Raw genomic sequence first — 27,410 nt, forward strand, 5'->3', positions numbered from 1 at the left:
TTCTCGAATAACGCCTCAAAATACCAAGAACCCCAAACACCATACTATAACAACAGGAGAGAAACAAAAATCTACGTGATTTCACGGCCAGTCTGGAGTCGGCCATCTAATCACGTCCGTAGCTGATTTTCAACCGCTTCACAGGCGGCTTGCTATCTCCATCGTCGGAAAATTCATCGGTCTGATTTTTGCCCTTGGTATTTTTAGATCCGCCACTTGCTTTCTTCTTGTTTTTGGAGGAACCACTGCCTGCCTTGGATGCGGTCGCCGAATCCCCTCCATTGCTCTTATTTGAGGGGGCGTTGCCACCGGCGGTAGATGTCGGGGTGGCTGCGTGGGAAGGGGTTGTTTGCACTGATGAAGGACCAGGAGAATCCTACAGGGCAAATTCAAAGGTCAATCTGGAGAGTTTATGTAGACGACAATGGCTTCTTCCTTTCAACTTACGACCATGTAGCTTGCCGAACTCCGGGAGAAGACCCGGTCTGCCTCCGTCACCTGTGCCTTGCGCCGGCCACCAATACCCGTCCCAAGGCTCAGCCCAGAAGCACCGAGACTAGATCCACTTGAAGACCCTTTGATGTAGTTGTCGAAGCCTTTGATGATATTGCCGGCAGTCGTCTCCTCTAGGTAGGATTGTTCGAAACGGAAGATCTGATCTTCCAGTTGAGCCTATCCAGTTGCACAAATGAGCCCCTGTGTCAGTCGAAAGCTCCCTGGGTCTAGAGGAAGTTCAAGAAAGATGTTCAAAAGTCTTTCTTTGCGACCAATTGCCGGCGAAGTTGAAGGACAAAGACGCGAGTGGGCGTGATGCGACTTACCATGCTCTTATCCATGAGGCGCTTCTTCTGTATCGTATCCCTCAGCTCTCTCCGTAGCTTCTCATAATATGGCAGCCCCCGGCTGGCAGAAGTCTGGTCGCTGGGCGCATTCGAGGTCCCTGCGGTTGCGGTGTTCGCCGGCGCCGTGGGTGCACCAGTCACAGGGGCCGTGGTAGGAGCCGTCGCAGTTTCCGCCATGGGATCGAATAAAGGGAGGTCGCGTATTAAAGACAGTTATTTCAGCTCATGTAAGAGCAAGCAATGTAAGTTCAGACAGATGCCAAGGAAGCAGTGATGGCGTGTCTGGAGGTTGAAGCTCTGTCCGCGCCATCTGGAAGCCTTGGCAGGAGCCCAAATCTTATCGTGTGTGGTGTTTGCGTGGTTTGCAGCAACATGCCGCCCGCATTCTAATCAGGTGGAGCGTTTGGCCAGTTGCTGTCTCACAAGCTCCATGTTTACTCTCCGTTGACCTTCACCCCCTAGAGCACTGCTTATTTTCCTTTGAGCCTGCAATATTCCAGTCCTCCATCCTCTCAAAATCCTCACATTCACCATGGACCACTCGATGCACATGGATCACGGCGATATGGACATGGGTGGCCAATGTAATATGAACGCAAGTATTCTGTGCCGGCAAACAACGCTGCCCTTGCTAACTGTTCCTTTTTGTGGCAGATGGTCTTCACATGGTCCTACCAAAATCTCTGCGTCATCTTTCGCCAGTGGCGGATCACTGGCCCGCTGTCATTCATTTTCTCCTTGATCCTTATTGTTCTCCTCACGGCTGGCTACGAAGGTGTCCGGCAAGTAACCCGCAAGTACGAGGCTTCACATAATCAACGTCTGAATGCATTCGTTGCGACAACTGCTACTTCTGGAGGTACGTTTGATGCCCCTTAGCTCGGCTTCCTGGATTGATGAGAGCCGTTTCGAGGGTGGTACTTGGCTCATGGCTGCGGGCGTTGCATATTGATTTGGTTTCTTGCACAACCCGACCTATCCCTTGCGCATGCCTGCTTGAGCAAGCTCTCATTGATGTCTTGCGCTGTAGATGATGGGATCCCCAACCCGACCACCGTCGGCGCCCCTGAGGCAAACTATCCCGTTCGAGACGAGAGCTCACAACTACTTGTAGGAAGGGACAACAGGGCTGCGCTTGCACGTCAGGGGAAGATCACACTAGCTGCATTGTATGCTATTCAGGTCTTCTACAGCTTCTTCATCATGTGTGTATTGGGTCTTTTCCGTACCTTTGAAAACATACTAATATGGCCAATCATTTCAGGCTTCTTTTCATGACATACAATGGCATGGTCATGCTTGCTGTGGCGGTGGGTGCTTTTGTTGGGTACTTGGCTTTTGCAGATGGCACCCCAGCTACCAAGAGCGTTGCTTGCCATTAAGCATTCTTTTGCGAGGGATTGGTTGTACTGGCGTTATGAGTCTTCTGATGGGATGACATGGCATCTGCATAAGCCGTCGTAAATTTCATTTCACATATGCAGTAATTAAAGGACGCCAAACAATGGCTCTCATTTTGATAGCGCACAATTTTCATGGGACTTCAACATCACTATCATCATTTCCAAAGCCAAAGCTGAAGCCTCCCTCTGGGGCTTCATCCCCAGCCTCCCCTTCTGCTTTTCCACGGACAATATCCTCCCATTTCCGCTTTTTGCCTTCTGCCTTCTTCCGTAGCTCTTCCGCTTGCTCCAGAAGGTTGGGATATGTCTCACGCATGCCGTCGACAAACCTTTCATATGGATTCTGCACGTTCTTCCTGAATCCCGACACCTGGTCCGCCTTGTTCAACATGAAGTCCAAGGCAGCCCCAAGATGGGCCCGGGGAATGAAATTTTGGGTAATGGCAATCGAGGCCTCCAGGTTCACCACCAGATGCCACCAGCCCGACGGGACATGCAATATCTCGCCTTCTCCACAGATGCCCTCCATACAGCCCGGCTTTCGACGAGCTTCAGCATGGAAGTTGAGAAGCCACTCGGCGATGCTGAGCGGAGAAGTGACCTCACTTTGGTCATCCGACACGAAAACACCCGGGGGCGGCGGTCGCGTATCACCCGATGGGAACATAATCCAGTATTTCGGCCCGCGCAGCACCGCGTTCCACGCACTGGTTGCGTTAGGATCCTTGTGGAATTTGCTGCCCGAGCGTTCGGGTCCCACGATCAGCCACTGGTGGTCCGGCCGGTCGCTCCCCACCACCGAAAAAAGGTCTTCCGCAAAGCATGCCGGCGGCCAGTATGAGGCATCAGGGGTCTGGTCGGGCTGGCCTACTGTCAGGCCCATCTTCGGCACGAACGCGCGATCGAATAAGTAAAGCGGGCTCTCATCCGCATTGTCGGCCATGTAATCGCCATAGGTGCGCAATGGCCAGTCCACAGCCTCCGCCCGGAATTTCTCCTGTCCATACCGAGAGAGCAGTGTGCCGACCGACCAGTTCTTGTAGACCGGCCAGGCCTTAACTGGCTCCGTCAGGATAAAGGGCCGGTCTGCCCAATCGGCATCAAAATCCTCGGGTGATAGATCAGACAATCGTGGGATCTGATTCCGTACGGGAATGTTACGGACATAGGGATCTAGCGCAATGTGTGCGCAGTTGAAGGGACGATAGAGCACATCGGAATAAAGATGGGAACAGTCCACCATGGGGACTTTGGAGGGTGGCAGGTTAAGATAAGTTGATCGCCATGTTCCTCGCCATGTAAATCCCTCCAAGTGTGATCTGTCATAGAAATTGATCTGTTAGTCTCAACTGTTTCGTGATCTTCGAAGTGTTGGTTAGCCTAGTGTTGAGCCGCATGCGCGTTGCATGGACTCTTGACAATATATAGATCGGCAACTCCAACCACTCCAAACAACCAATCCACGCCAGCGTGCCTTTTGTTCCGCTTTTCAGAGGAACCAACCCACGAGAATTCAGATAGAGTCTTAAGGGTGTCTTACTCAACAAAAAGGGCCTTCCACAATTCCTCGGCACGTGTAAATGCATAGAAGGCCTTGCACGTTCGCCCGATGCGCAGTAGATCGGTACCGCTGAAGCTCTCCAACAGCAAGATGATCAACTCGTCCGGTAAGCGTCGAAACTGTCCAATCGCATCGCGGAGATTGTAGGTGGCCAACAATGCATTTCCACTGGGTTTGACACCCAGCGGATGGCTTGGGATAGCGTCGTCGCCCAGATCCCGTTCCTGGGCGGGCGGATAAATGGGTAGTGTCGTGATGTCAGGCATTCTCCGCCAGGATTCTTAGGGCTTCACGATTTTTTCTGGATTCGACCCGGTTCAACCCCAACAGCCCCGTTGGCAATTAGCACACCACGTAGCCCAACCAGGCAAGACACAAGAAAGCCAGCAACCCCCCCCGAGGCCTAAACACTGCAGAATGGATGCAGCTTTAGGCACACAAGAAGCCTTGGGGGGTCTTTTTTCGCTGCCCGCTCGCTTGGCCCCGAGCGGGAAGCCCCACAAGCGGCAGGCGGTCAGGCCTCGCCCCGTGAAAAAAAAAGCGCTGCAGCAAAAGGCGTTTGTGGCCGACGATTTTTTTCCTCTTCTCTTTCCCACCCCATTTGTGACCCCATACCACCACTCGTCACCACTCTCCCCCTTAGTATCTTGTGCGCTCTTCTTGCTGGAAGAGCCTTGATACTAGCTTTTTTTCGACTGCGAACTACCCCACAGGGCACGTTCGCTTTAAATCCCTCTCACCCCACCACGATCACAGCGACCAGTCGCCTGTGATCACTCGACCCCCAGTCGCAATCATGTCGAACGATAAGGGCCTTGAGGAGGTCCCCGAGGGTACGTGCCGGATTTCTATATCTTGTGGTTGTGGGAGTTCGTTGGATATTGTCAGATAAGAGGGGATCGCATGTCGAACCCCTCTTGAGACGACAAAGGGGAATCCCGAAACCGAGATAACCAAAACGGAGACTAACCTCACTTGCGCCCATTATAGGACAGATCGAGTCTAACTACGATGAGATCACCGACTCCTTCGACTCCATGGACCTGAAGCCCGAGCTGCTTCGCGGTATGTGCTTCCCCTGGGGCGATACTTGAGCCTGTTCCCGCCCGCCCTGTGGCGGGGTATGCAGAAAATTCCTAACATCCCATCAGGTGTCTACGCCTACGGTTTCGAGCGTCCCTCCGCCATTCAGCAGCGTGCTATCATGCCCATCATCAAGGGTGAGTCATTTGAGCCGATATGTATTTTCCCACCCAACTGAGGCCCTAACTTCCCTCAGGCAACGATGTCATTGCTCAGGCTCAGTCCGGTACCGGCAAGACCGCCACCTTCTCCATCTCCGCTCTCCAGAAGATCGACACCAACCTCAAGGCCTGCCAGGCTCTGATCCTTGCTCCCACCCGTGAGCTGGCTCAGCAGATCCAGAAGGTCGTTGTCGCCATTGGTGACTTCATGAAGATCGAGTGCCACGCCTGTATCGGTGGTACCAACGTCCGTGAGGACATGACTGCCCTCCGTGACGGCCCCCAGGTCGTTGTCGGTACCCCCGGCCGTGTCCAGGACATGATCCAGCGCCGCGTCCTGCGCACCGACCACATGAAGCTGTTCGTCCTTGACGAGGCTGATGAGATGCTGTCTGTAAGTAGTCCCGTCGACTTTTTTCCACCGTCGCAATCCATCAGATTGGACCGCATGGAGCACGTCCGAGCGAGCGAGAGAGAACGAAAGAGAGTTTAGATGCTAACCTACCTATGCAGCGTGGTTTCACCGAGCAGATCTACGACATCTTCCAGCTTCTTCCCCAGTCTACCCAGGTCACCCTGCTGTCCGCCACCATGCCCCAGGACGTCCTGGAGGTCACCACCAAATTCATGCGTGACCCCGTCCGCATCCTGGTCAAGAAGCAGGAGCTTACCCTTGAGGGTATCAAGCAGTTCTACATCGCCGTTGAGAAGGAGGAGTGGAAACTCGACACCCTGTCCGATCTCTACGAGACCGTCACCATCACCCAGGCCGTTATCTTCTGCAACACCCGCCGCAAGGTCGACTGGCTCACCGACAAGCTCACTGCTCGTGACTTCACTGTCTCCGCTATGCACGGTGACATGGAGCAGGGCCAGCGTGATGTTATCATGAAGGAATTCCGTTCCGGCTCCTCCCGTGTCCTGATCGCCACTGACCTGCTGGCCCGTGGTATTGATGTTCAGCAGGTTTCCCTGGTCATCAACTACGATCTTCCCGCCAACCGCGAGAACTACATTCACCGTATCGGTCGTGGTGGTCGTTTCGGTCGTAAGGGTGTTGCCATCAACTTCGTCACCGCTGACGATGTCCGCATGCTCCGTGAGATCGAGCAGTTCTACAGCACCCAGGTTGAGGAGATGCCCATGAACGTTGCTGGTAAGTGCCATTCCTGGCTTCCTCTGATTTCTCTTCTCGTGTACTAATTAGTTCCTACAGATCTCATCTAAACATCCTCACCCCTTTTATGTCTTGATGCGGATTACGATCGCAGAACCTGCGTCAAAAGTGGCTTTCTGTGTTTCCCAACGCATTTCCGCTCGCGGTGGCACAATGGGATTGGTCCGGGCTATTTTCCGCGCCTGTTTTATAGGTCGGTGACGCCATTCCGGACCTGCCATTTGAGTGCACCGCTATGGTTTTCCTATGTCCCCCCTTCTGCACTTATGGAGATGTGACATGTTTATGCGTTTTGTTGCTGTCACGGTTTTCCTTTTCCTGCATTTCTTCCGTTTTACTCTGTATCTAGCTCGCTCTGGTTGGTTAAGGATGCCGCAGTTATCGTACTTAATCAAATAGATCGGGCCAAAATGTGACTTGAATTGTTCCTCACGGGATTCTCCATGAATTTTTTTATTGTTTTTAGTACTTCATATTATACAGGTAGGCCCTCTACACTTCAATTGCTGCATCAGACCCACCCGTCAATAATGGCCCAAACGACTAGCGTAGAGGTTGTTTCAAGTGATTATTCAGGCCAGGAAGATTGGTTAATACATTATTACACTGTCCTAGGTATTTGCGATATAACGCTGGGCCAACCTTGAGAATAGAGACAGTGTACTTCAAGCCATTCTGCAGAGCAATCTTGGCCCAGTCTCCCATCAGTATGGGTGCTTGTATACTATCCTATAAATGATAACATATGCTGCTTCAAGATCACTGAGCTCTACCTTTCCTTTGTCTTCTCATGGCGCCTGGCAAGATACCAGGCAAGAAGCATGCGTTAATCCTCCGCTGAGAATGCCTATCCGGACACCTCCATGTGGGTTTGCCTAATATCAAGATGCCTCTCATGTTACCTGCGTGGATAATCCTAGGCTCGGTCACTACTTAAACGATCCAAGTCTCTCACTCACCAAACCTCCTTGAGCCGTCTCGCACCAAGTCTGCCCGTTGAAGTCTGCCTGCTGAAGGGCGTCCGAGGTGCGTAGCCTTGAGGCTTGTCGCCAGCCCCAGGGTTAATGAAAATGAACTCACCATCCTCACCTCCTCCCACATTATAAGACGTGCATCCAAACCTTCGGATTCTTTCTTTCAACTTCCTCCACAAGTGCTCTGAGATTCCTGCCGTTCTCAATTTCTGTTCTTCCGCTCTCTGTTTCCCGCTTCATCTCCATATATCTCCCATCCCCACGGACAGAACCTGTCTTCTTCTCATTTTCACAGTATTCACGACCCTCACCGCGCTCGCACGAATTTTCACTTCACTCTTCGCATTTAATCTTTTCACTTCCTGACTCTCTTCTGTCGGCATGTCCGAGACTACAGGACCTAATTCATCTGAAGGCTTGAACGCCCCTGTCTCTCTCCTCTGGTCCTACGAATTGCAACGCCAGAATGGAATCCTCTCATCCCGCCTCCTCGATGTAAAAGAGGAGCTAGGCGCCTCTGAGAAGCTCACCGAGACACTCTCTAAGTGTCTGAACAACTTGATCGTCATCATCGCATCAGTGGCCACAGTGCTGGTGAGCCAATCCCATACCTCAAAGGAGCGTCTGCGCTCCCTCCATCGCCAACTTGCAAATGCTATCGTCCTTTTCTACAACTGCAAACAAGAGATGTACATTGATGTCGATGCTTTGAGCCACTGCATTGCCCAGCTGGAACTTCTGTACAACTTTCCTCCAACCATCTTCTCTTCGGATGATTTCGAGGCCTTTGACTCGCTCTCACCTTATCTCACTTCTCTCGCCAACGCACCACTTGTGGCATCAAATGCCAGCTCAAATCGAGTAGCCTCAATGCTCGATGGGCAACTATCACCTGCTGAAATCACCGAAATCACCCTGGCCATGAAGTTAGAGGCCGTGATGAAGCAAGAAGGCCGCCCGCTGGGCGAGTACTTCGACGCAGCCAACGAGTTCCGTCGGCACCAGCAGCGCCTGGGCCAGGGCAATGACACCCTCTTCATCGAGGCGTTCCTGGCCGGCTGCGATAACCGCTTGTATCGACGACGCCTGACTCATGCCCTGCGCCGTGACGGCTGGTACTGGACCTGGCTCACCCACGAGGTGATGTTCCTGATCCTCGAGCAGGAGTACATGGATAAGCAGGAGTACGCCATCGGCCATTCGCTCGAAGATGGCATATACCAGTGGCCGGACGGTACTTACGCTTACCGTTTCCTGAACCTGCCTCCCATCACGGAGGAGGATCTTACTGCCTCCGAGGAGGAAGCTTGAGTTTGGGGAAGATATGAGAAACGAACTTAATGAGTGTATGGATGTATGGCGGATAAGCTACGAGGTGCAATGAACTTTACGAGATACCCGATACCCCCTTTAATATCGGCGAGTAGGTAGTCTGATTGAGATAGTGAACTCATATTTGTTATGCGATGCACATTCCAGGCAGTGCAGTAATTTATATCCCGTTAATTTCATTTCAACTAACATCCAAATGCGAGAAGAGTCTGATTGGGGTGCAATCGAGTCCTGAGAAGAAGATGTTCTTCCTGCACAATATTGTATTTTTATCTGGTACCATAGCGAGAATGCGCAAAGTGCTAAGGCCATGCTACCAAATCCCATAGTCTGTAATTAGATAATATTCCAAGTGAAATATAGATGGAGGTGCTAGTTAATTCATCTTCAATGTATCGGCCGTAGCAAGCAGTCACTCATCTTCTCTTCGGCCTTTCATTGCTCGAACCACTGTGACGTCTTCGTATATCACCATGTTGGAAGCATGTAGCCTGGGAATGGCCAGCCATTCTTATTCGATGCTGGATGAGAGAGGAAACTAGTGTCGCCATGGCTCAGCTTTCTTCTGTCATTTTTGGTTACGTGTCCCACATAAATGCCATATCGCAAATAAAGTCTCGTGGCTTTATACCATGCTTACCTTCATTTGTTTGAAGTTGCCTCATACATCATGCTTCACCAGAAATATCTTGTCAATCAAGCTAGATTGGCCTTATCCAACCGAAATATATAGTCGAAAGATAAAAGTAGAAGTGGTATTAAGAGGGCTGGCTTCAACAATAAAGTCATTCTTGTAGTCAGGATTAAATCAATCATCCTAAAATCCTGAATCGTTCTCTGGATCTTGATGTCTACATGAGACTTTGGCCAATCTTGAAATATACACGTAGACACCATATCCCAGAATAGTATTTTATTGGTCATAGAGTCTTCTGGGATTCAATACCATCAACATATGCCATTCCTGATCGGTGAGCCATGACTGGAGACTCTCCAACCAGGCCCGGTCGTCGACCTCCAAGTATGGAGTCACCTGCAACGCTTCTTCTCGCGTCCGCACCTTCATCAATGGCGTATGAGGCCTAGATAATACAGGTGAGCCCCTATTTGTTTTGTTCATCAGATGCACATGATGTAAAGGTGTGCTCGATACGTACCAATCACTACCCCACAGAACCTGCTGTGGATTTGCCTCAAGTAGGGCCCGCACCAAGGGTCTAAGATCCTCATACCCCGGTGCCAGGGTACTCACCCGATACGGCGCGCTAATCTTGACGTAAAGATACCCTGCACGGACAAGCTCAAGCACCTCCTGGAGCCCAGTTTGCTGCATGATGTCCTTGCATCCAGCCGGCAGCATACTCTGGCCCTTGAGAAGCGCGAAATGATCCGTCACCAGCTGAATGCCGCGTGGCACGACCTCCCGCGCAATGACCGGCTCAAGCTCCGCCCAGAACTCCGGATGTGTATGGGTAAACGCCATGCTCCAGCCGAGGCAGTGAGTATCCAGGGCGCGCGCGTGGGCGCGCAGTGCCTCCTTTTGTCGCTCCACGTCGTGCATGGCGCCGTAGCGGTACATGTTGACTCTGATGCCGCGAATACCGTTAATGTGCATCTCCTTTAGCTGTGTTGATGTGACGGTACTGGGATCAATCACGGCGATTCCTTTGGTCGCATCTTGTCCGAGGTCGGATGTAAAATCAGTGAGACAGGAGCAGTCAGCCCCGTAGGAGAGGCCGTGCGTTAGGACGGAATGTGTGATGCCCAGCCTGTGCTTGAATTCGTTGTATTCTTTGACTGTCGCGGGTGGTGGAGTAAGATGTCGATTGGCATCATAGGGAAAGCGCTCAGCTGTCGATGAGATTTTGTTAGTCGGCGGCACGGAATAGTCTGGGGCTTATGGCAGACTTGCGCTCAAAGATGTGATGATGCACATCCCACCCACCATGGGGGAATAGCTGCGACATTTTGTATATTTTAAACGTTATCGCTAGAGGCCGGGGTCACGCTCGATCTTGGAATGCAGATAGCTTGAAGGAATGGCGTGGATACTTCGGCCTGAACAGTAGACAGACCTTGTCATCCTACGCTCTTTGTATATTGTTTTGTTTGATTTGATTTAAATTGGCTACTACTTGGCCAATTGGACTCAATATTCCCTGCCACTACCCTGGAGCTCCCCGAAACTGCAGTCATAAGGGCTTGGAGGTTCGGCATCAAGCATAGTCGTACGTTGAACTCGCGGAGTCTCCGAGTGGAGTCTGGAACGCTCCGAGACCCCGCGAAGGCGCCACCCGGAGCACTCCAGGCAAGTTCCGGTCTCGCTGAGTTTGGTCTCGAGAACCAAGCTGATGATTGGACTTCCATTTTTTAACTGGATGTCGAGGGTGCCCAGTTCGAGTATCCCCTCCGGGTCTACAGAAACAACGAGAAACATAAGGCCGTCATCCGGCTAGATGCGACATCAAGTATTTCGTCATGCGCCATGTATATGCGCACGCATTATAGAATGTGCTCTCGCAATTTCTTTCTCCCTTTATTGTCACTCCTATGATTTGAAAAGAATGATGAGATCTGTGTTCACGTGTCCAACCAGGGGCGAATCCTCGCCGCCTGGACGTTGGCCCTACCGGTTGCATCAGAGTAATCGGGACCTATGATGAACAATCTGGGGATTATAGATAATCATATCAAGCATCAGTACACAGTGATTAGGACTGACGATGTCGGATATTTCAACTCAACTCTTGAGAGGTCGGTCGCAGTTCAGGTCTCCATTTGAAATGGCAAAATGCGCCCAAGTGCAGGTTATAATGACGCATTCTACTCAGGTGTCATGGAAACTGTCCTACAGGCAGTTAGATTCATATACGGAGCTACATAAGTGCTCCAACATGCTATTTGGCAAAGTAGGAGCTCTCTAGAGGCGCTGACCAGCTCATTTTTCGCTCAAGGGCCGGGTATCAACGAGACCTGGGCTGATTTGGAAATGCAAAGACCCTTCCAAGTTCGACCTTGTCTTGCATAGAAATATGTCTACGAAATCACGTATCACCAAATCGAAAGATTTATATGGACATTAATAGTCTCTATTCCATGTACTCTGACCACGAACGAATGTGGCAAGGTGGTTGTACGTTGAGGCTGGGAGTAGATTATAGGACTATCAACATGGCGCATTGATTATAGGAGAATCAGGTACCAACCATGGACTAGCATCAAAGTTCAGCGGCAATGGCGAGCTAAAAGTTATCTCTACATTTGACCTGCTCGTAAATCGCCGATCCGTGTTTTGGGTTTGCGCATGCGTCCATGGGTTGCTGTACCTCAGAGTCCTCGGTTTCGAAGCCAAGCCTTCTGTTTCCCCACAAAAAAATCCCCCATCTTCTTTCATTCTCGACGTCTTGCTTCACTACCGGCACCATGCATTGACTGGGTCCCTAAGGGCTCTGGATAATTAAGTAGGGTATTCATGAGATCAATTTGACCATGGCTCCAGAAGATGGCGGTGCCCCGCCATCTCGGAAGGTTCGTTCCGCCTGTCGCCGATGCCGGACAAAACGCGTGAAGGTCAGCCATTCCATGCAGCGTAATATTATGCGGTTGCTCATCTCATAGGCAGTGCGATGGCAGCATCCCTGCGTGTACTAACTGCGCACGAGCAAAAGTCCCTTGCATCGATGTACATACAGGCAATAATGATTTGTCTATTCCTCGCGAGTGAGGATCCTCCAGTCGCTCAATATCAGCAACAAGCTTGAAAGACTCCATGAACTGACATTTTTAACAAATTAGCTTTGCAGTAAGATGTTGCTCTCGAATAAAGTGGCTGGAACGACAGGTGAAGGCCTTATCCCCGGATTTCGACTTTTCTCAAGGTCCTCAGGTCAATATGGATTTCCTGGAGAGCTTTGGGACTGCGCAGGATAATCCGCAACCTGAAACAGTTCTCACTGGCCCCATTTCTACAGCAGAGTACCTTGTGCGTGGCAGTAACCAAGATGAGCCTGTAGCGAACAAGCGCTCGCATTCAATTATGGAGTCAGAGGCAGGCTCGCCTTTGTCTGCCAAAGCACGCTCCGTGGCCATTGATCTTGGAATGCTCTCCTTGCAATCAGACTCGCGTCAAAGACACTATCTAGGGTCTTCCTCAGGGCTTCTATTTACTAAACTATTGGGGCTGGATAGTGAGCCCAGCCCAGCACAAGCTTCGTTCCAGGCACGACCGTTAGCACCTCGCCGTATTCCAGATGGAATTTACAGATCTTTGTATGATCAACTACAAAAAGTAATTTCAGACCAGAAATCTGAATGATTTTTCAAGCCAATGCTCACGATGCTGTATAGGAACTTCCATCTCCTGAAGACGCCTGTGTCTTGTTGGAAGTTTATTTTCAAAATATCCATATTGACCAGCCTTTCCTTCATCCAGCCTCTCTACTTAATGCATATAAGGCTCTTTATAAATGCGCTCAACATGGGTATAACGGCTCTGTCGATCAAAGTGGCTGGTCTGATATTATCTCACCATTTCCGTATAATGCAAGGTTTGATGTTGTACATGGTCAGGAAACCACACCGATCTCTATATTCACGGCTGTTTTTCATGTCTTCATGTCCTTTTCTCTTGCGGCAACTGTTTTGACCCGAAAAAAGAACTACGATTATTCTCCAACCAGATTTCATCGAACTGCACTATCAGCTGCATCGGAGACATTCTCCAACATCTCCTTGACGTCGCTCCAAGGGACCCTGCTCCTAGCTGTGCAAGCCTTGGTTGAACCAGCAAGCGTTAATGTTTGGACATTAACCCATATTGCCATGTCTCATTGTATAGATCTTGGTTTACATCGAGAACCCAGAGATACGGAGTCTTCAAAGGCCACAACCACGATTCTAAGATTCGTGTTTTATACTGTGTACTCGCTCGATCGGTAAGTAATTTTCACTCCCAAATTTTGTCCCCGGAAGTAGCGAATTCTAATTTATTCATTCAGGTCAATATCGACGATACAGGGGCGTCCACTAGGGATTCGGGACGAAACTTTTGATATTCGGCCCCCCGATAATGCAGACATTCCGGAGATGGCCGGAATCCCGGATCATGACACTACCATCCAGCTGCCATCTTCGGAATTTCTTGCTTTATCAATACTCAGGTTTCACCTAGATCGGCAGGTCTCCGAAATTAAACTTCTGCTTTATCACTTGCCAACCCGGAATCAGAGCTTCGTGTGGCCTACCGATTATGTTGAAATCCAAAGACGGATCAATGCCGAACTGGACCAATGGCTTGTTCAAGTTCAAGAGATTTCAGCCTCTGAATTTACGGATGATGATGAGAAAACTAAGCTGAGATTCGAAAAAATGCGGCACGAGCAGCTCTACCACTCTGCTATCACTCTCTTATTTCAGCCATCACAGATGTTTCCTTCACCGTCTCAGAATGCCCTTTCAATATGCTATCAGAGCTGCAGCAGACGCCTGCAGATATATGATATTGTCAGCACCAAGGATATGTTATACTACAACTGGCGCAACATACATGGAATATTTTCGTCAGGATCTACTATTGTTTACTGTGCATGGGTCTCTCGCGACCTACAACGAACAATACCGTTCGCAAAGCTGCTTCGAGATCTACGAATATGTTCAAACCATCTCAGCATTGGCAGTCAATGGTGGCCATCTGTGCGTAGCGGCAAGGAGAGTTTCGAGATGATGATCGATTTGATCATTAAGTACTTCAGCGAATTACAGCTTCAAGATAATGCCCTGCCCCCTCATCGACGACTTCGCATTGGAATTGAAAAAGACATCAGCGAAGGCCGCGATACTCCATCTCACCACACATGTAACACTCAAAATAGTGGACCACCTCTTTCAATGACGCAGAATATTTACTACGAACAGGTACCCACCCAAACACCGAACTTTGAGGGGAGAAACATGTCTTTCATGACTGGTGAGCCCTCAATTCTCCATCCAGCCCAGCAGATCCTGGAAATATACTATTAGATCACAAAGAAGAAAAGCCTAACTTTATGCGAGTAGAGGACCCTGTTCAGTCTTCCTTCGATCCTGCTTTCGACCTCTCAATCCCCTCCGAATGCATGCATGAGTTTCATACTCCATCTATCGAGACTGCAATGGAGAACTTCATGGCAGAACATCTACACGAAGATTGGGGTTGGGACCCTTTCTCTAGCTCTACGGATCAATTTGACAATATAGGCCCGGGTTAAAATCACTTCTCAAGAGTTCTACTGCGAATGTTTGTTAAAATTAAATGAGAAAACAAGTCTTATTATCTTTTCTCCGATGTCAAACAGTACTTCTTATTTCCTGAGTCGGTGAATGGTTGGCCCCATCTCCTCACCATTTTCAAGACATCTCCGAGTTTCCTCATCAATAGCATAGCGCTCCTGGCATAGCTGCAGACATTTCTCGACAAGTTGAGAAGGGATTGTGACCACGCCATCCGCGTCACCAAGAATATAGTCACCTGGCTGAATTGTGACTTTTTCATTGATATCCTCGTTTTCGTATGTCACGGGGACTTCTAACTCGGAAGATCTGGTGAACGTGTTTGATCCCAAAATGCTAATCCCCCGAGCAAAAAGACCCATATTCAACGCGCGATGCTCCTCGATGTCTCTGAAGCGACCATCAATAACTACACCAGCCGCTCCCCGCTTTTGAGCTCGGGTACTCATCAATCCTCCCCAGCATGCGCTGATCAGGCCTCTAGGTTGTGATACGAAGACAACACTACCAGAGGGGATTGAGTCTGCGAAATGGCATGGAGGCGTAGGAGAGGATCGATCCGCGGCTGGAACCATGCGAACTGTATATGCCGGGCCAAAAATCTTCGAATTCCCACTTCTCGAAGGAGGGCTATACATATGTAGACCGGAAAGGTACCCGCCGTCCTTGACGCCGAGCTTCACAAGAGCATCGCCAACCTATGGAGACAAAGTTTTATCAGCATCAGGGTATTTCGACAAATATTGTTGCCCGAGAGAGTATTCTAGATTCATTGCTTACGTCACAGGACGCGAATTTGCCCAATGCTTGGATTATCTTAGATTTGGCTGACATGGTGATGATTTTGAGTCGTATCTATTGATTCAAGTTTTGCCGATGAATGGGTAGAATAAGCTGGTCGGGGACTAACTGTTTGCCATTAGAAGTACAATCGCCCCAAAGGGATCCTCAGCCCTGCTCAACGGCCCTCAGGCTGCCGGGCTTGGGGTTGGATCTGGTGCCACCGGAGCCATCCTGACCCACCCGGAGCGCTCCGTGATGGTTGGAGCTGCAGCATCCAGATTCTCAAGCTGGCGATCCTCGGCAAATACAACCAAGTGGTTGGAAATAGCTTTCTTCGTATGGATGGAGCTCTTTTTTTGTTGAAATGTAACCTGCCAATCTTTGTTTCTGCTCTCATATTCCCAACTCTCCGGGCTTCTAAAGAGCGCATCGAGTTCAGACCGTGCAACAATGTGGCAAGCTGCCCAGCATCCACTGGCACTTCGAGGCCCACGCACATTACGCCCCTGCACCGGCAGAAGCTTCAAGCGCTTCTTCAGCACCGATCGAGGTAAAGATGTGACGGGGGTCAATTATGGAAAGCAAATTGCGAATCTAAACATTTTGCGACGTCACTCAAGACGCCCACTGACCTTGACGGAGAAGCTCATATATAGCCACTTGATCAACGAAGGAGACCGACAGTGGGACTTGGAACGGATTGATCGCGGCAAGACTATTCTTGCACTGCGACCAGATCGCATTGCTTGCCACGATGCGACCGCGACAATGGCCCTCCTGCAATTCATCAGCGCAGGACTTCCACGTGTCGCGACACCAACAACCATTCACAGTGATCACTTAATTATTTCGGAGAAAGGCGCGGAAGAGGATTTGAAGCGCGCGGAGTCTGAACACGCCGAGGTATACAATTTTCTTAGCAGCGCATGTCGGAAATATGGGATTGGATTTTGGAAGCCGGGTTCAGGCATCATTCATACTGTGATTTTGGAAAACCATGCCGTGTAGGTTTTCATGATGGCCTTGCATACCAATCCTCAACTGACATCAAATTTACCCCAGGCCTGGAGGATTGATTATTGGAACTGATTCTCATACCCCGAACGCTGGTGGTCTGGGAATGATGGGAATTGGTGTTGGTGGCGCCGATGCCGTCGATGCAATGTCTGGCATGCCCTGGGAACTGGTTGCCCCGAAGGTCATTGGAGTTCGACTGACAGGCCTACTGAAAGGGTGGACATCAACAAAAGATATCATCTGCAAGATCGCGGGCATTCTTTCTGTATCTGGTGGAAAGGGCTCAGTGATTGAGTTCTTTGGCCCCGGAACAGAAACACTAGGTGCAACTGCAATGGCAACAATATGCAATATGTCTGCAGAGATAGGTTCCACGTCCTGCATCTTCCCTTACTCCGACTCCATGGGCCGCTATCTTTCTGCGACCAAGCGAGAATATGTGGCGAGGTCCTCCCGTCAAGTCAAGGATGTTCTGTTGACGGCAGATGAAGGATCGCATCATTATTACGATCGGCTGATTGAGATAGACCTCGACAGTCTCGAGCCTCATATCAATGGCCCATTCACGCCGGACCTAGCGCATCCAATCTCCCAGTTGAAAACTGAACTTGAGAAGCAAGATTGGCCCATTCAGCTAAGCCATGCTATGGTCGGAAGCTGTACAAATAGCTCCTATGAAGATCTCGACAAGTGTCGGCACCTTGTGGTACAGGCCAAGGCTGCTGGCTTTTCCAAATTCAAAGTTCCCTTTCTTCTAACTCCTGGAAGTGAGCAGATTCGTGCCACAGCTGAGGCTGATGGCATCTTGAATGAATTAAGAGCTGCAGGAGCTGTGATTCTTAGCAGCTCGTGTGGACCGTGTGTCGGCTCCTGGGACCGCAAGGATGTGGATGTGAAGGGCAAAGAGAAGAACTCTGTCATTTCCAGCTTCAATCGCAATTTTATTGGCCGCCATGACAGTAATCCAGCAACTCACTCCTTCGTGACTTCGCCAGAAATGGTTACGGCTTTCGCTTATTCAGGGCGTCTTGATTTTAACCCTTTAACGGATTTTGTGGAAGACTCATCCTTCAAGTTTGCTCCTGCGCTCGCACATGATTTGCCGGTGCATTTCGAAACCGGCTTAGATTCCTTTCAAGATCCACCGTCCGATGGCTCTTCTCTCTCCGTTGTGGTGGATCCTCGATCTGACCGTCTCCAACTTCTCAAGCCGTTCCCGAAATGGCAACCAGGCCATGCTACTGATATGCAGGTACTGATCAAGGTCGCTGGGAAGTGTACCACCGACCATATTTCGCCCGCGGGTCCATGGTATAAGTACCGTGGCCATCTCGAAAACATCAGCAACAATATGCTTACTACTGCTACGAATGCGTTCCTTCCAAATCTCCCCCGGACGCTAGGTCACACAAGGCACCCTCTGACTGGAAAAGTAGAAGCGGTACCAACAGTGGCACGCGATCTACAAAGACAGGAAGTCCGCTGGTGTATTATTGGAGATCACAACTACGGGGAGGGTAGCTCACGCGAACATGCAGCCCTCGAGCCACGTTATCTCGGGGGAACTGCAGTTATTGCGCGCTCCTTTGCACGTATCCACGAGACCAACTTAAAAAAACAGGGAATGTTGCCGCTCACATTCCAAGATATGAATGACTACAATCTTATTTGTGAGGGTGATATTATCACGCTGGTTGGTGTCGAGCATGGGGAACTTCATCCTGGAAAGTCTGTCACCATGCGAGTACAGACAAAGGACGGCAAAGCATGGGAAACCCAGCTCAGCCACAGCTATCATGATGGTCAAATTCCTTGGCTTCGTGCAGGAAGTGCATTGAATCATATTAAAAGGACTTTGCTTTGATTTTACGTTGTGGGCATGACTTGTATTCTCCATTGGAATCGAAGTGTTGATTGGAACATATTTATGTACAGATGATATAACTCTATGTTGTGGTTTATTACCTTGCTTATCCCCAAATATAGAGAGTTTTAAAGGAATAAAATGGTTTATGATAATTCTCTTGTTCTTCCTTCTTGCGCCTTGGTCTTCATCTGCGCGAGCAGCTACCGCACCGTAATGTGTAGTAATTTATGAAAGGAAGTACGTATATCTGTCATATTTGATAATTCCAATGCTACTAGCACTCATGGCTATTAGCTCTCTTTCCCAATATCCTCCTGTCTTTCCAGCTTGTACTGGCTGTCCGTGATAATGCGGAACATAAAAAAGTCTCGTGGAGCTCGGATACTTGTAACATGAGCAAGTGAAATCACTTGGTCCCTTCTACCTGTGAATAGGTCTTTTCGACATCGGCGTTAGAAAATTAGCTCATCAATAATTATTAATCATAACTATCTTATCCTAGTTTCACTATAATCTTAATTTGATCTCTTGTATATGGCTAATCACATGTTTATCAAACCCACCCTCCTCCCCCAAGTGCGAATTTTAAACCTTTTCTCTCTTTGCAATGGGCAAAACTAGAAATTTGTTCGAGGCCATTGTAATTTATTTGATTATTTGATGTGTTTCGTATGTTATGCAGTATCCATAGATACCAAATAATCTCTTGTTTAAAGCCCAGGTGACATTTTCGCAGCATAGCGGGCTGCTCCGCCCACTTCGGAGCGCCCCTTACCCCAGATTTTACTGTCCCGCTCGGAACAATCCATCCAATCTCACAAACCTTTTTGGTCATCTAGTGAGCCTGTAGGCTATTGAATGGTCTCAATATGCAAATCTAGCCCCATAAATTCCCCCACATGGTCCATTTTCGAACTTGCCCCCTTCTCCGAGTCTTTTCATTTGGGATTTCAGGTTTGCTCCTCGGTAAGTGATTGAGAAATATAAGAACCTACAAGTTTTCCATTCTCTTTCCTGATATATGACGCCGATTCATTTGGAAACCTGGTACTTCTTCAAGACTAATACTAGTCTTCACTTTCTACATTCTCAATCCATCTTTTATAATGGGTGCTGCAAACGGCGGCTGGTCAAATGATGCAATCAAGCAAGTACCTCCTCCTGCGAGAAGAGCGTATATATGGCTTGCCACAACATGGGCATCATACTGTGGAGGTCTTCATGGCTTCAATACTGCAAACATTTCCGGAACTATGAGTCTCGTTCCATTCAAACGAGATTTTCATTGGACCCATATTTCCGACTTGGCTATTTCAAACTATTCAGGATGGGTAGTCTCTTCGATGTTGTTGGTAGGTTCCTGACGGACGAGCACTCGATTTTTGATACTAGCGATACTGACAAGGAAACGAAACAAGGGTCAAACAGCCGGTGTTGTGATATCCGGTCCCTTGGGTGAGCGTCGAGGTCGAAAAGCTGTTATCATGGCTGCGGCTATATTCTATACGATTGGTGCGATTCTCATGGCTGTAAACTTCGGCTCCCTGGCGGAGCTGCTCGCCGGCAGAGTTCTGTCCGGGGTTGGATCCGGACTTGGGATGACGGCAGGAACCATATACATCTCGGAAGTTGCACCCACAGAAATGCGCGGCATGATGACTACTTTCTACAATATCAATATCATGAGTGGAGTTGCTGGTAGCTACTGGATAAATTATGCTTCCCTGGAGGTTCTTTCGGAACAATCCAGCTGGCAGTGGCGAGCGACATTGGTCCTTCAGCTAATTCCCGCGATTGCTCTCTTTGTTGGTTGGCCATTCTTTCCTGAAAGCCCCCGATATCTGATGATGAGAGGAAAGGAAGAAGCGGCAAGAGCAAGTTTATCATCGCTTCGTGGGCTGGACCTCAGCAACAGCTATTTCGTCCGCGAATATGACGAGCTCAAAGGCCGAGTTGATGCTCATGTTGAAGCAAAGTCCGGATGGCAGGCCCTTCAATCGCTGCTTGGGGCCTGCTTGAGAGACCCTCCGACTCGAAAGCTCCTTCTTTTTGTCATGACTGTTCAGACCTTCTTCATCATGTCAGGAGGCAATTCTATCACATACTATGCACCGACGATTCTAAAATCCATTGGATTAAACTCGCAGCAAAGACTATTATTCACGGCAGTCTATGGTTTGATCAAAGTTGTCAGCGTTTTTCTGTATGCCTTTGTACTGACAGAGCGTCTCGGTCGTCGTCCTCTATTACTTATCGGCTCTGCCACAAACACCATATGTTTACTCTATTTATCGATTTAATTAGGTGTTGCCGACTTATCCAGCCCTTCTGCCAGCCCGTCACCAGCTGCATGGATAGCGATTGTGGCTATCTGTATATTTGCCGTCGGCTACGGCTTCGGGTGGGCTCCGGCTTTTTCTCTCACGGCCTCAGAAATCTGTCCCACTTCAACTCGGGGAACGGTGGTCACTATCGCCTTCGTTTATCAGAATCTGTTAAACTTCGGTATCACGCGTGGGTTTCCGACCATGACCGTCGATATGCACGCATGTGGACCGTTCGCTCTCTTTGCGGGCTTTACAGCCTGCACGACAATCTGGGTGTGGTTTTCTTTTCCCGAATGCAAAGGTCGAAGTATGGAAAGCGCAGACACCTTGTTTTCTCTGCCTTGGTACAAGATCGGGTTTGCCAAAGTCGAAGAAAGACCGCAAGTGACCTCTAAGGCGGCTGTTGACTTGGAAAAACGCGGATCCAGCGAGCATGCTGAGTATGCTGAGCCTAGTGGCCTAGAGGCGTCTAAATAAATACGCTAGACAGGATGTAGTTGTATCAGGCGCGTCAGTCAATTGAAGTGTTCACTCTTTATATTGACGATCGACTCCGTAGAAAAGCCCGAAAGCACGCGCCCGTAACCCCTTGTCGCGCCAAGACCTTTCTGCTCCCTCTGGTTCTTGCCAAACCTCGCAGCTTCAACCTCTCATCTTCTAACGATCAAGGTGCTCACCACCCACATACTGCTTCATCATGCAGATTGCAGAGATTTTATCGGATATCACATCGCTGCAAGTGTGTGTAAGTGTCAAACTGCAGATTCCTGACCTGGAGCGTCCTGCCCCTCCCCCGCTTCCAAGAAGCGGAATTCCGCGCGATGCGGATGCTATAGCGCAGGGCCCAATAAATGGTCCAAGCACGCATGCTTATCTAGTACAGGGCCACAATGAGGCACTTGCCCTCGTGAACCTGGATAGAAACATTCCAACAACAGAAGGCGACGATAATGCTGGAACAGATGTGAATATGAGCGAACTGGGCAAGGCAGACTTGCATCGAGCAAAAGAACTTGTCGAGCTTCATTATGAAGTCAAATCGCGGCATGTCAACGGTGAAGTGGATGACGAGCTTCAACAAGCGAGGGAAGATATTAAGCGGGTGATGGTGGATCTGAACGAAGTATAGGCGCTGAGTGGCCGAAAATTGACAACAAGCATGCAAATTGACCTCTATCACGGGAACGTTGTGTACTGTATTGGGCAATTCTTTTCTATATGATATGATTCATTTGACATTCATATGTGTTCGCCATGTACACTTTGGACCTGTGGAAAGCTGGACGTCAATTCCGCTTTATCGCCATACTTCGCTGTTCGGTTCCTATTCTCCTCTCTCTGGCCGCGCCTCGACGTAATACCAGACCTTGCCCTTTTCTTCCTCCCCCCCCCCCCCCATCACCCCTCGCTCTGTCTTGCACTTATTGTGGTACCCTTGCTAGCGCTTCGACCCCACTATGCAGGGGCCTCCAGCCCAACCCACCGTTCGGAGATGCCTTTTGACCAAACACCAAAGCCGTCTGCATAGCGTTAACTACAATGCCATCGAGCCGCTTAAAAGCAAAATATAGGACACGATCCGCCCCCACCCCCTTTCCCTTACACTATTATGAACTCGTGTCCATTAATTCCTAAAGAACTTCAGATATCTTGAAACCTGTTTTGTAGGAAATGGAATTTCTCTTTCCTATCCGTGCTAGCGTGGCTCATATTGGTATGAAGTAGATCCTGGATCGAAGATCTGGCTAGCACAGACAAAAATAACGCAGCGTCGTTATACTAAGCGCCAATGATTTAGGCCTGAGGCTGAGGAAGTCTTGTCGCCTAAATAGGTGGAGTGATAGCGCCAGACCAAAATGCACTATCGGTAAACACCCACGGCCTATACGGCATAACTTAATTCCAAAAAATCCAAACCATTCCAATACCCCCAACCAAAGCCCAGCCCCAAAGTTTCAAATTTGTTTCAATAGATACCCCAATTCAAAGAGCCCAAGAGGTTGAATCCTCTGGCCCCAGTCTGCGTACGTGCTTGTGACAAGGATTGCAATGCACGACAACCGACTAGTCTGTGGGGGCCAAATCGAGAATGGAAGGAATAATTGTCAAATATGATATTTTTTTTTGAATGCCCACGCTCATGATCATACGGTAGAAAGGAATAAACAGCATTAAAAGGCTACTGATGAAGGATCTTCTGTTGTCAAGATAAATTAGTAAGGCAAATACGCTTCCAAGAGAGGTCGCGTATAGCCGTTGTGGAGTTATCAGAAACTACTGCAGCGCTACTACTGCATGAGGGCGCAGCACTTGCAGTAGAAAAACACGTATCCCGAGACAATTCAGCGTCTCAGGTTCCAAAAATACAAGGCGGACTAAATCGCTCCAGGTTCAAGGTGTATATTATGCAAATGCCCCCAACCCAGGCTTTCATTTCAAACCATCGAATCCATGATGAGTTTTACTTTTTCCGCCCATAGTTCTTTATCGGGAGTTAGGACCCCTTCGTCGTCTTCCTGGGATGAAAGGGATACTCCCCCTGCAAGCAACGGCCATTCACCGAGTGTACCACGATCACTCGTAAGGACTTCCCCGCCACCGATCTCTCGGTTCCAGGGTCTGAATATTGCGAATCAAATCAAACCTGCGACTGCTTCGGGGACTTCTCAACGTGATGCGTCTCAACTAACTCCTAGTCGGTCCACCTCAACTTATGCAGACCAGCACAATGCCTCCCCAAGCCCAGCTCCTTCACGCGTCACGGCCTCTCGCATCAATCAATCCCAAGATCGACAGAGCTCAACATCATCCCGTCCTACCTTGTTTTTTGCTGCACATGAGGGTCGAGCTAAGTCGTTGGCATCTGAACCCCGCACTGAAAATATCCAAGTGCCTGGAGCATACCCTGAAAGTTTGCACTCTCCAGATGAAATCATACGACCAGTTCCTAAGGTGCGGGGGAAAGGGAAGCAGAATTCCATTCGCGAAGAGCCCCTTCCTAAAGTTCCAATCTATGACAGTCGCCTCCAAATCCAACTCAAGGAGCTGAAAGGCAGCCTGGCCAATCTTGCCACCAGCATACGTTCCTCCGCGCTAGTGCATGATCAAAGCTCCAGTTTATACTCTCATTATCAAAGGGTGCAGAAAGCCAGCAAGTTTGTATATCCTGAATCTCGGACAGTGGGATTCATTGGCGACTCGGGAGTTGGTAAGTATCTTCTTCACAGTCCCGCATTGAATTTGGCTTTCCTTACTCTCGAACTAGGCAAAAGCTCTCTAATCAATTCACTCTTGGATCAAGGAGGTCTATCGCGCTCGGTAAATTGCTTGTCTCCGTAATGAGAAACAAAGCTAAAAATTATGCACAGAGCAGTGACGGAGCAGCATGCACCTGTGTAGTCACAGAGTTCAGACACACAGATGACGCCCATACCGGCCCGTTTACCGTGGAGGCGGAGTTTATGACCACCGTAGAAATGAAGGAACTCTTGGAGGAATTGCTCTTAAATTTTCGACAGTTCTACGTTTCTTCAGCTTATCGCGAGCTTCAAGGAGAAGAAGCCCGACGACAATGTCGAGATGCCGCCGAGCGAGCCTGGGAAACGTTCCAGTCTTTATTCCGTAGCCAGCCAAGGTTAACTATGGATTTTCTATCTGAAGATAAAGATGGTGCGTATGAAGCAATTCTCTATGAGTTAGAGCGGTGGGCATATGCTGGTTTGACTCACCGACCGGGTGGAAACGATGCGCTTGATTACTCTGCTATTGCCGGCGATCTCAGGGAGTGTAAGGAATTGCTCGATATGCTCACAGCGGATCACCAAGAGGGTGGTAATCCCGCACTCTGGCCATTTATCAAGCTAATTAGGTTCGTATCATTAAGTTGTTTCTAGATGCTGCCTATGCTGAGGATACCAGGGTTTATCTCAATTCGCCTGTTTTACGAACTGGCCTGGTGTTGGCTGATCTTCCTGGTATGGCTTGATGGTTGAAAGTCGTAACTCTCGGAAAAACGTTGATTCATTCTTTCTAGGATTCCGAGACCTGAACTTTGCAAGGGTCAGAGCTACTGAAAGATATCTGAAACACAAATGTGATGAGGTATTCATCGTCGCAAATATTTCCCGAGTCTGTTCGGATCAGTCAGTACATGACATTATCAAAAGATGCAACCCCAACCAACCACGACGAATTGTTTGCACAAGATCAGAAGTATTTTCAATCCTGTACCTCAATACATTCTTTTTTAACACATTCATAGGAAGTATCAGCTGAAGAAGTTGCTCGCGTCAAAGATTCAGACGGTCGGCGCGTTAAACAGATGAATCAGGATATTGAGATGATCAGAAATAGTATCGAAGAGACCGAAATTGCTCGACAAAATGCAGATGAGCGTCAGAAAGCAGATTTTGCTCTCCGGGAATCACGTCTGCGGTTTGTACATGTTGTTAGTTATATCATCATCCATCGCTAATTTCGGAATAGTGACCGAGAAAAGAGGCTGAATTTTGAGTAAGTGCGAACTCCTTGATGCTTCTCTTGTTACTTTCTCATCATTTGTCCAGAGTCACACAATTTTTGATTACCCGAAGAAATACCAAAATATCTCGAGAACTTTTGAGAAAACATGAAGATATCAGAGTATTTTGCGTCAGCAACACACTATACACAACACATCGTGCGAGTCGAACCCAACAAGCTGAGGAATATGTTAATTTGACCGGGATCCGAGAGCTTCGTCACTACTGTCAGCGTGTTCCTGCAGAGGCTCAACTGCGTGCCACCAGCGCCTTTCTAAATCTCGAAGTACCCACACTCCTACTGTCCTTACGACAGTGGGCCTTGTCTGGGGCCGATTCTGTGACGACGGAGAAGGCTAGGACACTGCGCGAACTTCTAGGTAATGTGGAAGAAATTCTTCGTCGGGTATGGAAATTCCACGAACATGCCAAGTGAGCTGGAAAACTACCATCAATGGAAATTTTCCTGATGATAAATAGGATTTTACCTCACCTCAAGGTCACATGGCTCGAATAAAAGACGGACTGAGAAGTCTTTACAACGCATCAATCAATCAATCTGCCAGTAAGTCGAGCCATATAATGTGCTGACATCTCTATTAATTCACTCTCCCCAGGAAGCTATCGGGATGAATGGAAAAATAAAAGCATCGTGACCAGCTCTGAATGGGCTTCTGTAAGTTTCGCTATCACTAAGTCAGAAGCCAAGATATATCTAATTCGGCTGCTAGTGGCATCATTCCACGTACACAGCCTATTGCGCTCACTTCGGGACTCACTCTACGGCCCAACAGCGTGATCGCTCTTGGAATGATGAGTTAATAAGTCCGACTCGCGATCATTTATACCCCCAATGGGAAGCGCTCTTAGAATGGCTGGAATTACAGATAGATAGTTCAGGCCAAGATACTGCCGCCACTTTTCAGGAAGTTTCCAGGCAACTTACGCGTGAGTAATTCTCTGTCTCTACAAGATAAGCGTAGTCTCTCAGTGTTTTTCCCATGCAGCGCACATTGAAATTGCACCTCGTGCCCTTGAAAATCTTCTTCGCAGCATCCTCTCCAGAAAGGATTATATCAATCATCATATTGAGGTCTCGATGAAAAGCCTCATTGCTAAAACAGAGTACGGCCTTGTCTCTATTTATGCTTTTCTAGGCTTGGAAACTAATCTTATAACACAAGTCTCATCAAAACCGATATGATTTACGGCCATGACAGCTCATTTATCTCTAATCTAATGCGGCCAGCTTATATTTCATGTCAAAGAGAATATGGTATGCTCAGTCAATTGTCCATAAATGTTTCCATAATCATGGCAACTATTCTTACTCGCATATTCAGGAACCGGTAGTGATCGAAGGCGGAAGAACATCATGCACAACCATCTTCAATGTTCGAGCCTTTTCAATAATCTTTCTCGGGTTACGCTGGAGGAATACAGGAAGATAATGATGGCTTGCTTCGAAACTTTGCAGGCCAATATAAATCAGGAGGTTGAGACTATTGCACGGGACTGTCATTCTGTTGTCACAGATGCAGGTCACATCCCTGAGGCCCAACAAGATCCCGAATTAGCACGAACACTGGAACTGGAGATCAATAGAGTAGAGGAGACTTTGGTTAACTCTCAGAATGTGATGGAAGTGGTTTCGAAGGAACATGAACACGAACCAAGCTCTTGAATCTAGTTCAAGAATGCTATACTTAAGCAGTTGCTACAAACGGCTTTTGATGGCTTCACATGCTCTATCACATGTTGCTTTATATGACTAGCAGTATTCTAAATTGATTCTTTGTTGATTCTCTCGCGATGGTGATTTCTTTGGTAGCTATGGGTGTTGGTAAATAAATGCCCATAATACTAGAGCCCAGTAATCGTTTCTACGAAACTTAATATGTTTTTTTTTAAGATTCAATGAGTTGAGTATATGATACCACACTGAAAATCGGCATGCTAAGCTGAAGACATGTCCTGGGTTGCCAGAATTGATATATCATAGACGTGAAAAGATATTTATTTATCGCTATTAGTTGAAGCTCCCTTGCATATATATTTGACAGGGATTTTAGATCTAGAAAAAGGGGATTCGTAGG

At 48.6% G+C, this 27,410-nt stretch overlaps 13 protein-coding genes across 13 annotated transcripts; 9 read left to right on the top strand and 4 right to left on the bottom strand.

Annotated features, from left to right (window-relative positions):
• Positions 1 to 106: 106 nt before the first annotated feature.
• N7462_002035 (chromatin modification-related protein EAF6/MEAF6) lies at positions 107 to 1,019 on the bottom strand (the record flags this gene model as incomplete). Its single annotated transcript, XM_057073761.1, has 3 exons — positions 107 to 376; positions 448 to 672; positions 822 to 1,019. The coding sequence occupies 3 exons, from the start codon at positions 1,017 to 1,019 to the stop codon at positions 107 to 109; spliced, it is 693 nt and encodes a 230-aa protein (XP_056937402.1).
• Positions 1,020 to 1,374: 355 nt separating this feature from the next.
• N7462_002036 (low-affinity Cu transporter) lies at positions 1,375 to 2,224 on the top strand (the record flags this gene model as incomplete). Its single annotated transcript, XM_057073762.1, has 4 exons — positions 1,375 to 1,437; positions 1,497 to 1,701; positions 1,873 to 2,047; positions 2,107 to 2,224. The coding sequence occupies 4 exons, from the start codon at positions 1,375 to 1,377 to the stop codon at positions 2,222 to 2,224; spliced, it is 561 nt and encodes a 186-aa protein (XP_056937403.1).
• Positions 2,225 to 2,375: 151 nt separating this feature from the next.
• N7462_002037 (putative F-box and JmjC domain protein) lies at positions 2,376 to 4,072 on the bottom strand (the record flags this gene model as incomplete). The annotated part of the gene is made up of 2 exons (XM_057073763.1): positions 2,376 to 3,564; positions 3,786 to 4,072. The coding sequence occupies 2 exons, from the start codon at positions 4,070 to 4,072 to the stop codon at positions 2,376 to 2,378; spliced, it is 1,476 nt and encodes a 491-aa protein (XP_056937404.1).
• A 530-nt stretch (positions 4,073 to 4,602) lies between these two features.
• Positions 4,603 to 6,277, top strand: tif1 (putative eukaryotic translation initiation factor 4; the record flags this gene model as incomplete). The annotated part of the gene is made up of 6 exons (XM_057073764.1): positions 4,603 to 4,639; positions 4,797 to 4,871; positions 4,958 to 5,026; positions 5,086 to 5,444; positions 5,564 to 6,206; positions 6,267 to 6,277. 6 exons carry the CDS (start codon positions 4,603 to 4,605, stop codon positions 6,275 to 6,277), a joined length of 1,194 nt encoding a protein of 397 aa, XP_056937405.1.
• Positions 6,278 to 7,582: 1,305 nt separating this feature from the next.
• Positions 7,583 to 8,512, top strand: N7462_002039 (uncharacterized protein; the record flags this gene model as incomplete). Its single annotated transcript, XM_057073765.1, has 1 exon — positions 7,583 to 8,512. One exon carries the CDS (start codon positions 7,583 to 7,585, stop codon positions 8,510 to 8,512), a length of 930 nt encoding a protein of 309 aa, XP_056937406.1.
• A 934-nt stretch (positions 8,513 to 9,446) lies between these two features.
• Positions 9,447 to 10,500, bottom strand: N7462_002040 (uncharacterized protein; the record flags this gene model as incomplete). The annotated part of the gene is made up of 3 exons (XM_057073766.1): positions 9,447 to 9,615; positions 9,691 to 10,423; positions 10,479 to 10,500. The coding sequence occupies 3 exons, from the start codon at positions 10,498 to 10,500 to the stop codon at positions 9,447 to 9,449; spliced, it is 924 nt and encodes a 307-aa protein (XP_056937407.1).
• Positions 10,501 to 12,022: 1,522 nt separating this feature from the next.
• Positions 12,023 to 12,848, top strand: N7462_002041 (uncharacterized protein; the record flags this gene model as incomplete). Its single annotated transcript, XM_057073767.1, has 2 exons — positions 12,023 to 12,103; positions 12,360 to 12,848. 2 exons carry the CDS (start codon positions 12,023 to 12,025, stop codon positions 12,846 to 12,848), a joined length of 570 nt encoding a protein of 189 aa, XP_056937408.1.
• Positions 12,849 to 13,147: 299 nt separating this feature from the next.
• N7462_002042 (fungal specific transcription factor domain-containing protein) lies at positions 13,148 to 14,551 on the top strand (the record flags this gene model as incomplete). Its single annotated transcript, XM_057073768.1, has 2 exons — positions 13,148 to 13,467; positions 13,531 to 14,551. The coding sequence occupies 2 exons, from the start codon at positions 13,148 to 13,150 to the stop codon at positions 14,549 to 14,551; spliced, it is 1,341 nt and encodes a 446-aa protein (XP_056937409.1).
• A 320-nt stretch (positions 14,552 to 14,871) lies between these two features.
• On the bottom strand, positions 14,872 to 15,634 carry N7462_002043 (RraA family protein; the record flags this gene model as incomplete). The annotated part of the gene is made up of 2 exons (XM_057073769.1): positions 14,872 to 15,498; positions 15,581 to 15,634. The coding sequence occupies 2 exons, from the start codon at positions 15,632 to 15,634 to the stop codon at positions 14,872 to 14,874; spliced, it is 681 nt and encodes a 226-aa protein (XP_056937410.1).
• Positions 15,635 to 16,033: 399 nt separating this feature from the next.
• On the top strand, positions 16,034 to 18,464 carry N7462_002044 (uncharacterized protein; the record flags this gene model as incomplete). Its single annotated transcript, XM_057073770.1, has 2 exons — positions 16,034 to 16,587; positions 16,646 to 18,464. 2 exons carry the CDS (start codon positions 16,034 to 16,036, stop codon positions 18,462 to 18,464), a joined length of 2,373 nt encoding a protein of 790 aa, XP_056937411.1.
• Positions 18,465 to 19,951: 1,487 nt separating this feature from the next.
• On the top strand, positions 19,952 to 21,271 carry N7462_002045 (uncharacterized protein; the record flags this gene model as incomplete). The annotated part of the gene is made up of 2 exons (XM_057073771.1): positions 19,952 to 20,744; positions 20,772 to 21,271. The coding sequence occupies 2 exons, from the start codon at positions 19,952 to 19,954 to the stop codon at positions 21,269 to 21,271; spliced, it is 1,293 nt and encodes a 430-aa protein (XP_056937412.1).
• A 220-nt stretch (positions 21,272 to 21,491) lies between these two features.
• N7462_002046 (uncharacterized protein) lies at positions 21,492 to 21,923 on the top strand (the record flags this gene model as incomplete). Its single annotated transcript, XM_057073772.1, has 1 exon — positions 21,492 to 21,923. One exon carries the CDS (start codon positions 21,492 to 21,494, stop codon positions 21,921 to 21,923), a length of 432 nt encoding a protein of 143 aa, XP_056937413.1.
• A 1,325-nt stretch (positions 21,924 to 23,248) lies between these two features.
• N7462_002047 (uncharacterized protein) lies at positions 23,249 to 26,998 on the top strand (the record flags this gene model as incomplete). Its single annotated transcript, XM_057073773.1, has 14 exons — positions 23,249 to 24,002; positions 24,060 to 24,112; positions 24,163 to 24,625; positions 24,688 to 24,768; positions 24,828 to 24,853; positions 25,056 to 25,228; positions 25,280 to 25,306; positions 25,360 to 25,720; positions 25,795 to 25,879; positions 25,932 to 25,990; positions 26,046 to 26,262; positions 26,322 to 26,439; positions 26,499 to 26,590; positions 26,658 to 26,998. The coding sequence occupies 14 exons, from the start codon at positions 23,249 to 23,251 to the stop codon at positions 26,996 to 26,998; spliced, it is 2,850 nt and encodes a 949-aa protein (XP_056937414.1).
• Positions 26,999 to 27,410: the final 412 nt, after the last annotated feature.

The sequence above is a fragment of the Penicillium macrosclerotiorum genome (genome assembly GCF_028827735.1).
Source record: "Penicillium macrosclerotiorum strain IBT 26536 chromosome Unknown utg000002l_segment0_segment0, whole genome shotgun sequence".
Taxonomy (NCBI): Eukaryota; Fungi; Ascomycota; class Eurotiomycetes; order Eurotiales; family Aspergillaceae; genus Penicillium; species Penicillium macrosclerotiorum.